This window comes from Trichechus manatus, unplaced genomic scaffold (assembly GCF_000243295.1).
Source record: "Trichechus manatus latirostris isolate Lorelei unplaced genomic scaffold, TriManLat1.0 scaffold00087, whole genome shotgun sequence".
In the NCBI taxonomy this organism is placed as follows: Eukaryota; Metazoa; Chordata; class Mammalia; order Sirenia; family Trichechidae; genus Trichechus; species Trichechus manatus.
The window spans coordinates 6124219-6134678 of NW_004444023.1; the positions used below are offsets into that span (position 1 = coordinate 6124219).

The window sequence follows — 10460 nt, forward strand, 5'->3', positions numbered from 1 at the left end:
ACCTGGGAAATGGAAATGTACCCCAGTGCAGGGTATGTTTCTAGTCTCCCTCCCTTAAGATCTCCTCACCTCAATCTTTGATCTTCAGAGCTTTTCCACTTTTATTTTTCAGGTTATAAAAGTGCACATCTGCAGAAATGCAGATGGAAGGAAAGAAGCATCCCATGACCACCACCAGGTACAGTTTGATCACGTCCTTTCAGATTTTATTCTGTGAATATTTAATTTGACATGGCTAGGCTCACATACACATTGGTTTTCGTATCTTTCTTTTTTCACTTAACATTATACAGCACACCCATTTTTGCATAACACTAAGAATTCTGCATAAGTATTATTTTTGATGGTTTCATAATATTCTCTCAAACGGGCCTGTTGTTTACTTCAACAATCTGCTCATTTGGAACCTATTCAGTATTTTTGTTATTTTCTTATGATAAATAATATTGTGGTGAATTTAAAGTTGCTCCACATTTTGGGCACTTTTTGTAGTGTCATTCCGAAACTAGGATTTGTGCTAAAGATGCGAAAGTGTTGAATAAAGGTCTTGATCACTTTGCCAAACAGCGTTCCATAATGATTGTATGAATTTACAGTTCCAGTGTTTGAGAGTGCTGGTCTCACCGCAATTTCACCAGCACTGAGGTTTTTGTGTTTCTGTAATTATTTTGGTTTTAAATCCTTGCTATTTGATTGGTTTCAACCATGGCATATTGTTGAAGCTTTACTACATCTTTGAGAAAAGGTAAGGTCAAATATGTTTTTATAGGTTATTGACGTCCTTATTTTCTGTTCATATCACATCGTCATTCAACTTTTATCTATTGCTTCTCATGGTGTTCTTTATCCAAGGAACGAACTTGCAGACTTGGGTGTAGACACCTGGGATGTTTGGCTGGCCGCAAGGGAACGCTCCCCAGGACACTAGGCCTTGCAGGGTTCCTTTGCACATCAGTGGTCCCCCTGAGTCACCCTAGAGAGAAAAGAGAATGAGAGCTTAACTCTGGCTTCAGAGCAAATCCCTATTTCCACTTCAGTTTCATTATACACCCCCAGTTATCGGTCTTTGTCAAGCTACACCTTGCATGGCAAGCCTGGCCAATGGGAAGAGACTCATTGTCTATGGTGGCCAATGGGAGGGCAGGAATCAGTGTTGTCATGGAGATGATAAACCAGGTTCTTTCAGACATTGCCTTGAGCCATGGCCAATGGAATCAATTGCAGGACAAGTGGTGGGGCTTTCAGAAATGACAGCACAATTTATTTTCCAATGTTAAGGACTCCACTCCACTCATGCACTTTGGGCATGAAAAGCAGACAGGGTGGTCCTGGAAACCAGGGACAGGGCGAGCTACACGATTTTCAAGGCCTGGTGCAAGAGGAAAATGTGTCGTCCTTATCCAAAAATTATTAAGAATTTTAAGATGGCAACAGCATAGCATTAAACCAAGCTCAACATTCTTCTCAGCACGGGGCCCTATGTGACTACACAGCTTGCACGTTCGTGAGGACAGCCCTGATTAAGGAAGATGGGGAATCCCCCCATTCTCTAGGACACACACTCCTATATCATCACCTCCATCCCCAACACACACCACCACAGCTCCCCTGAAAGCCGACGGTGCAAAAATGAGAAAAGAAAGTAGAGTTATGGACAGAGAGACATAGAGAGAGAAAGAGTCAAAGAGAAGGGAAAGAGGGAAGTAGAAGAAATGGGAAGGGGAAAGAGGTTTGTTGTTGTTTTTAGTTGCTGTCAGTCGATTCTTATTTATGGCGACCCCATGTGTGCAGAATAGAACTGCTCCATAGAGTTTTCAAGGCTGCAAACTTTTGGAAGGAGATCACCAGGCATTACTTCCAATGCACCTCTGGGTGGGTTTGAACCACCAACCTTTCAGTTAGTAGTCAAGCACCTAACCAATTGCACCACCCAGGGACTCCTTAGGAGGAGGATTGCTGTTGTTGTGTGCTGTTGAGTCAATTCTGACTCATAGCAACCTTATATGACAGAGGAGAAAAGCCCCACAGGGTTTCCTAGGCTATAGCAGTTCGAACCCACCAGAGCCTCTGTGGGAGAAAAGACTTGGTGATCTGCTCCTGTAAAGATTTACAGGAGGGGGGTAGAGAAGCAGAAATATAGAGGAAGGAAGAATCAGAGGTAAAGGAAAGTGGAGACATGGGGTGAAAAGATCATGACAGAGACACAGTGCAGACAGAAAGCAGAGAGGAAAAGAATGAAATCAAATTAGGCATAAAGAGAGATGTAGAAAAGCTTTCAGAGACAAAAAGGGGGATACAAAAGATAAGGAAGGGGGACACGGGGGAGGGGGGAGGCGAGGGGAGACAGTTTTTTCCCCAGAACCAGGATTAGGGGGAGGTGAGTGAAGCACTAGCCTCAGACATAAAATTTAAAGGGGGCGCCAAAAAGTTCCATAATCACAATAAATAATATTTTATTGCGATATTTTTTAAAAATCAAATATTAATGCAAAAAAAATCTATGATGAACAAAATACCCAAATTTTAAATAAAGACAGGATCGGTACAACACTGTGCTGAGCTGTATCGGAGCCTGAGGCAAAAAGAAAATTCAGAGGACTGACCCACTCTTTAAAACTGTGATATTTTGATCGTGGAGTTTTTTGCATTCATTTTTTTAAAAAGATTGCGTTAGAATATGATTTACTTCAATGACTGAGTTGCTTGCTGCCTGAGGTGAGTGCCTCACTCGTCTGACCCTAGGCTGAGGCAGAAGCCAGGGATTCAGAGAGAGAGGGACAGAGCCCCTTATCTTTTCTACTGCCACCTTCCACCCATTAAACTTTCTGCCCCACCCTCAGGGCCACATCAGCCCCTAAATGGGCTCCCACTCCTGATCAAGGCAGAAAATGAGGGAGAGAATGCTAAGAAAGCTGGGTCTGCAGGGGAAGGCTCAGTACCAGGGTGGGGTCCAGAGTCTAAGACAGGGGCTTGGATGGAGGGGGAAATGGGACTGTGCATTGAAAGAAAGAGACAGGGGACCAAGGACTGGGGAGGAAGGGAGTCTCACATTGCAGGCATTCTTCCTGGAATCCGGGATGCCAGCACACAGCATCGACTTGCCCAGCAGGTCTTTGTAAACCTTACTGCAGTTGGTTTTGGAGATGAGCATGATATCTGCACACATGAGCGTCGACAGAAATTTCACTGCAGGGGGACGGAGAGAGAGGTCAGTTAGAGGCCTGGGCGTGGGAACAGGGCTGGACTGGAGCTTGGACTCCTGGGTTTGAGGGAGGAAGGGGATGGGGCCCCAGATTTCTGGGTCTGAGGGAGGAGGGGGCTGGGGTCCTGGACTCCTGGCTCTGAGGGAGAAAGGGTCTGGGGCCTGGACTCCTGGGTCTGAGGCAGGAGGGTGCCGGGTCCCTGACTCTTGGGTCAGTGAGGCAGTCTTACCATTAGGGCTGCTGATGGTGCCCCAGCCAGAGACAGTACATTGGGTTCCAGGGGGCTCGCATTGGGAGGGCAGACTGACAGCCTTTATACTAGATGACAGCTTGACCGGGGAGCTTAGCTTCACCAGCATGATGTCATTGGCATGGGTCCGTGTGGAGTAGCCAGGGTGACGAATTGACTTTGTGGCCCTGATCTTCTTGGCCCTTCTGTCGTTCAGCACTTGACTGCCTATGTGCACATTATACTCACTGGGAGAGACATTTAAAACAACATTTAGAGAGAGATACTATGACTGAGAGAGAGGGACAGAGACCCAAAGAGGGGGACAGAGACCCAGAGAAGGACAGAGACCCAGAGAGAGGAGGACAGAGACCCAGAGAGGGACAGAGACCCAGAGGGAGGGGGACAGAGACCCAGAGAGAGGACAGAGACCCAGAGAGGGACAGAGACACAGAGGGAGGGGGACAGAGACCCAGAGAAGGACAGAGACCCAGAGAGAGGAGGACAGAGACCCAGAGAGGGACAGAGACCCAGAGGGAGGGGGACAGAGACACAGAGAAAGGGGGATAGAGGCCCGAAGGGGGGGGGACAGAGACCCAGAGAGAGGGGAACAGAAGCCCAGAGAGAGAGGGGAACAGAGAACCAGGGAGAGAGGGACAGAAACCCAGAGAAATAGGAGGAGTCCATGATAGCACTCCCCTTTCACCAACAAGCTGTCCAGGCAGCACGTACTTCATCCTGCAGTGGGCAGCGGTGAGCACCCACCGCTGGTTGAGCAGCACGCCTCCACAGTGTAGTTGATTGCCCCTGAGCAGGGCTACCTGAGACGGTTGGGAGTGGTTTGGACATGGGTAGCCCTCAATAATCTTCTCCCCGTCCCTGTTAGCCTGGGCTGGATAAGAGACATGAAGAAAAACATGGGTAGTAATTGTCAAGGGAAGGCTGAGGTGGGAGCCTGGGAATTCAGAGTGCCAGAGATGGAGAGAGACAGACAGACCGACACACAGAGAAATGCAGAGACAGACATGGAGACGGGCAAAAACATAGAACAGTGCAGAGAAAGAGGAATTCAAATGCCCTCTGAAGATGAGAAACCAAGGGCAGAGGAGGCAGGCAGAGAGCATGAGAGGTGGAGATGGGGAGAGACAGAGGGTGCACACCTCTCTGGAGACCACCACAAAAGCTGATAGGAGAGACACTGAGTGCTGGAGACAGAACCTGGAGGAGACAGAAACCTAGGAAGGCAGAAGGAAGCAGGAGGAAAGGGGTCATGAGGCAAGGGAGGCTTGTCTACTATGGGAGGAAGCTGTTGAAGGAGGGTGAGGTTCTGGCTCAGGGACTGCTTGGAGAGAGGGGGCCCTGGAAAGGGTCAGTGGGGACACAGGGGGACCCAGGGGTCTGGTCAGTCCTCCCAGTCCAGCCCTCACCTTCTTGTTCAACAGTTCCCAGGGCCGAGGACAGCAGTAGGATCAGCAGGGGTGGGAGCAGCGATCTTGCCATGGTGGTCTCTCTGAGCCTCTCAGGGGCTTCCAGAACACAGGGAGGGGCTCTTCTGCTGGGCCTAGGAAGGGCAAAGCGTTCAGGAAGTAGAAGCTGGATCTCTTCCTCCCTCAGACCTGGGAGTCCCTCCTCCCTCAGATCCAGGAGTGTGGGTCTCCAGCCCCCTCCCCCCTCAAACCTCAGAGTCTAGGCTCTAGCTCCTCCTCCCTCAGTTCTGAGAATCCAGGTCCCAGACCCCTCCTCCCTCAGATCCAGAAGTGCAGGCCCCCAGCCCCCTCTTCCTCTCTCAGATCCAGGAGTCCAGGTCCCCAGCCCCTCCCCTCTCAGGACCCAGGAGTCCAAATCTCCTCCCCTACCAGACCTAAGAGTCCAAACTTCCAGACTTCTCTCTAAGACTCAGGAGTCCAAACCCCCTCCTCTCCCAGGACACAGTTGTCCAGTTCCTCAGACCCCTTTTCCCCTAGGGACTCAGGGACAACTGTGACCTGGGCCCCTAAACACCTCCTCCCCCTGGACCCAAAAGTCCTTTTCCCCAAGGAACCCCAAATTCCAGACTCCCAGCCCCTCATCTCTCAGGACCAAGAGTTCAGACCCCTCAGCCCCCGGCCCCGCCTCCCCCCTTAGAACAGGAATTAAGTGTCCAGCAGTGCTCTTCCACGCAGCCCTGTCAGGAGCACTTCTCACCTCAGAAGGGTCAGAATGGGACTCCAGACTGGATCGGGAGCCAAGCGTCTCCAGCTCACTGCACCGCGGCACTCATATCACCTCCGCTCCTGTGCCCGCCCCCAGCGCCCTGGGGTGCAGGCGGAGCCAGCTCTGGGACTCCCCCTTTCCGCGTTTGTGGTTATCCGGAACCCCTAAGGCAGCCAAAGCAATGGGTCCTACTCTACTCTCTGGGCACCCTACCTCCTGAGACGCGGGCTGGGAGGAACCCTGCTGATCTATGCCCCCACATATTCTGGTCCCACTGTCCTTCGTGGCTGCTCTCGGGGGAGGGACCGGATGCGCTGGCTGTGAGGGCAGAATTTAAGGAGGGGCAATCTCAGGGAGTGGACTCTGCCTGGGTCCTTCTCCAAGGCCTTTTTCTTGCCTTCACCCCTATTTGGGGATGGCTCAGGCTCCCCACCCCCTTTCTAATTCTGACCAGCTGTGGAAACTTGTTCAGGCTGGATCCCTGTCTGCCTCTGAACCTGAACCCAATTCCCAGTCCTAACATGTTGTTGTTGTTAGATGCCCTCCAGTCGATTTAGACTCATAGCAACCCCATATGACAGATTAGGGCCGCCCCATAGGGTTTTCTTGGCTGTAATCTTTATGGGAGGAGATCACCAGGTCTTTCTCCTGTGGAGCCACTGGGTGGGCTTGAGCCACCAACCTTTTTGTTAGCAGCCGAGTGCTTAACCACTGCACCACCAGGGTTTGGAATCCTAACATAGAGGTATAAATTTAAAAGAGAAGGCTTTCCCTAACTCCACCCCCACTCAATGCTTAATGTTATCAGTTTAGTCTGTGTTCTCATATTTGTTTTTAATCACATTATACATAGGCTCTTATATATTAAAAAAGCCAGTTGCTGTCAAGTCGATATCCTTGTGGCAATCCCATGTGTGTCAGAGTAGAACTACGCTCCATAGGGTTTTCAATGGCTGATTTTTCAGAAGTAGATTACTAGGCCTTTCTTCAGACGAACGTTTGGGTGAATTCGAACCTCCAGCCTTTTGGTTATCAGCCAAGCATGTTAACCACATGCACCACCCAGAGACCTCATATGTATTACGTATTTATAATGAAAATGTTTGTCATAAATTAACAGTTGGTTAATTCACCAGCTCAGCAACCTGATCAAAGACCCAGGTTATCCGCATCTCTCAGTTTGACCATCTGCCATGCTTTGGCTTGATCTGCAGGCCATTTCCTTCCATGATCCCTAGGAACCAAAGACAAAGGCCAAATCTAGTTCTTTGTCTCACAATCCCTCACTCCTCATTGGCCTGAACTGCATCACATGTCAGTTTCTTTATTAATCACTGGGAAGGAGAATATGGCTTCCATGCTTGGTATAATGAGACTTATAGTCATGATGAAGATAAAAGATTATTCAAACAAAATCAGGGTTCTGATAGGAAGGCAGAAGGGGTGAATGTCTTGGTGGGCAAGAATAATGTCTACTATGGGTCAAACAGGAGCCCTAGTGGCACAAGAGTTAAGCACTCAAGTGCTCAGCTGCTAACTGAAAGTTTGGTGGTTCCAACCCACTCAGCAGCTCCCAGGGAGAAAGACCTAGTGATCTGCTCCTATAAAGATTACAGCCTAGAAAACTCTATGGGGCAGTACTACTCCATCATGTGGGGTCTTCATGAGTCGGAATTGACTAGATGGCACACAATACAACAATGGGTCAAACTATGGGTTAAAGTTAGAATTGGGTTATGGATCAGGATTGAGATAAGGTTTGGACTCAGGTCTGAGAAATCACATTTTGGGGTCTGATTTATAAGTTGAGGTCAATTCCACTTTTAGGGATTTGTCTTTAAGTAGTAATCAGACAATGGTTCCCATCTTACTCAAAGTAAAAGCCAAAGTCCTGCACTGGTCCTCAATGTTCTATGTCATCTGAAGCCTCTTCTATCTCTGACCTCATTGCCTGCCCTTCTCCCTATTGCTCACTCAGCTCCAGTTACAGTGGTTTCCTTGCTAGAACATTGTAGCCACACTACTTGTCTACCTCACTTGCCTGTTTGCTCTGCTTGGAGCACTCTATCCCCAGGTAGCCACATGGCTCTCTCCGTCACCTCCTTCAAAATTTTGCTCAAATGTCACCTTCTCATGGAGTCTGTCTTTTCTAATATTATAACTCCAGGAGTCCCTGAGGATGGGGGATATCAATAACTCCCTACTCCTCTTTACTGCTTTATTTTTCTCCATAGCACTTACCATCATCTAACAAACTATATTTTTAATGTACTTATTATTGTATGGGACTATCTCCACCCACTTGAACAAAAGCCTCTATGAAGGCAGGAAATTTTGTCTATTTTGTTCACAGATGTGTGGAAGAAAAACAAAGAATTCCCAAAGAAGCTTAAAATTACAACTATAATGTGCGCTCTAAAGGAAAGGTGCAGGGTATTATGAAAGCATTTCACAAAGGAATTTGACCCAGGAAGTGACTTTAAACTGAGAGTTGAAGGAAAAGTAAGCATTAACTAGAAGAAAATGGGAGAGCATAGTGAGTGTAACGTGTAGAGGAAAAAGCATGTTCAAAGGCCCAGAAGGACATATGGATGGAGTTCAGAAACCAGAGGTTGTCTGGGACCAGATAATGAAGAGCGTTGTGTGTCATAGTGAGCTTGACTTTATCCTGTGAACAATGGTGAGCCACTTGGACTTCAGTTAAGGGGGTGACATAATAAGATTTGTATTTTCAAAATATCAGTCTGGCTATTCTATGAACAATAGGTTTTAAGGAGCTATGGAGACATGGGGAGACCATGAGGAGGCCATTGCTATTGTCCAGGTGAGAGATGATGGTGACTTAGATAAGGGTAGTTGGGAGGTGGAGATGGTGATAAGTGGATGGATTCAAGACTCATTTAGGGAGCAGAATCAGCAGGTCTTGGTGATGGATTGAATGGAAAGCACAGTGAGGGAGAGCGAGATGTTAAGACATCAAGGTCTCTTTCTGGATGAATGGTTGTGCCATTCATTGAGAAAGCACGATCGGGTATGGTCAATTGCTTCTGAGAGGTGAGAAAGACCCCCAGGTCCTTGAGCATAACTTCTAACTCCAAACTTTACTTTGACATAACCAATTCTGACACAGTCTTGACCCCAAACCTCAACTCATACCCAGTCCTAAGCCCACACTCTGCTTCAAACTTGACCAACCCTAATTTATACCTTACCCTGGAACCTAAACCTTGCCTCCATTTCTCACCACAAACCTCAAGTCATCCTAAATCCTGCTTCAACCTTGACCAACTCCAATTTATACCTCAATCCTAAACCTAAAGTTTTACCCAGTCCCTAACTCCAAATATCAGCTCAGGCTAGTACCCTCACTTCAACCAACCTTAACCCTGACTCTTTATCCTAACCCTGAACCATAAGACAAATTCAGCCTTGGCCCAAACACTGAATGTCACCATAGCCTAAGTCCCAAGCACGACCCAATGCAGAACTCAGACTTTAGCCTTGAAACCCTGAATTCTTTTTTTTTTAATTAATAAAAATTTATTTTCCTGGATTTTTTTTATATTTGTCATATTTAATAGCTTTATTAATTTTATAGCTTGTAATTTGCTTTCATTTCTAATTTTGTACTCATAATTCTGTGTTCTTTATGTTAAAAAAAAAAACCCAAAACCAAACCGAATGCCATCGAGTCGATTCCAACTCATAGCGACCCTATAGGGCAGAATAGAACTGCCCCATAGGGTTTCCAAGACTATAAATCTTTATGGAAGCAGACTGCCACATCTTTCTCCCTCAGAGTGGCTAGTGGGTTCACATCACCAACCTTTTGGTTAACAGCAAAGTGCTTTGACCACTTCGCCACCAGGACTCCTTTTATCTTTTTTTCCCCCATACAAAAATTTATACATACATTGTTATGTGACTGTAATTGCTCTCCCCATACTGTGACAGCACACTCCTCCTTTCCACCCCTGATTCCCCATGTCCATTCAACCAGCTTCTAACCCTCTCTGCCTTCCCACCTCACCTCTGGACAGAAGCTGCCCATTTTGTCTCTTGACCCTACTGGAGCTAAGAGGCACACTCCTCATGAGTATCACTTTATGTCCCCCAGTCCAGCCCAATCCCTGTCTGAAAATTTGGCCTCGAAAATTGTTTTAGTTCTGGGCTGATAAAGAATCCAGGGGCCGTGCTTTCTGGGGTACCTCCAGTCTCAGTCAGACCATTAAGTCTGATCTTCTTACTAGAATTTGAGTTCTGCAGCTCACCTTTCTCCTGCTCCATGCAGGACTCTCTGTTGTGTTCCCTGTCAGGGCAGTCGTTGGCGGTAGCCGGGCACCGTCTAGTTCTTCTGGTCTCAGGGTGATGAAGTCTTTGGTTTATGTGGCCCTTTCTCTCTCTTGAGCTACTACTTTCTTTGTGTCTTTGGTGTTCTTCATTCTCCTTTATTTCAGGTGGTTGGGACCAATTGATGACTCTTAGATGGCCACTTGCAAGCTTTTAAGACCCCAGACGCCACTCACCAAAGTAGGATGCAGAACATTTTCTTAACAAGCTTTGTTATGCCAATTGACCTAGATGTCCCCTGAAAGCATGGTCCCCAGACCCCTAACCCTGCTACTCTGTCCCTCAAAGGGTTTGACTGTATTCAGGAAACTTCTTAGCTTTGGTTTAGTGCACTTGTGCTGAGTTCCCCTGTAGTGAGTGCTGTCTTTCCCTTCACCGAAGATAATTCTTATCTACTATCTAGTTAGTAAATAACCTTCCCCCTCCCTCCCCACCCTCGTAACCATCAAAGAATGTTTTCTTCTGTGTTTAAACCTTTTCTTGAG

General features: G+C 47.4%; 1 protein-coding gene across 1 annotated transcript; it reads right to left on the reverse strand.

The window, feature by feature from the left end:
• Nucleotides 1-817: 817 nt before the first annotated feature.
• On the reverse strand, nt 818-4932 carry LOC101345301 (kallikrein-7). The gene is made up of 5 exons (XM_004381718.1): nt 4860-4932; nt 4165-4324; nt 3433-3680; nt 3050-3186; nt 818-973 (listed from the first exon to the last, which is right to left on the reverse strand). Exons 1-5 carry the CDS (start codon nt 4930-4932, stop codon nt 818-820), a joined length of 774 nt encoding a protein of 257 aa, XP_004381775.1.
• Between the last annotated feature and the right edge of the window lie 5528 nt (nt 4933-10460).

What these genes read in the sequence shown, in the direction of transcription:
- LOC101345301 (XM_004381718.1), bottom strand. Translation starts at nt 4,932, where the DNA reads ATGGCAAGATCGCTGCTCCCACCCCTGCTGATCCTACTGCTGTCCTCG. An exon ending in GCTGCCCACTGCAGGATGAA is followed by an intron (nt 3,681 to 4,164) that starts GTACGTGCTGCC and finishes TGTCTCTCCCAG; the next exon opens with TGAGTATAATGTGCACATAG. An exon ending in CCAGGAAGAATGCCTGCAAT is followed by an intron (nt 974 to 3,049) that starts GTGAGACTCCCT and finishes TTTTCTCTCTAG; the next exon opens with GGTGACTCAGGGGGACCACT.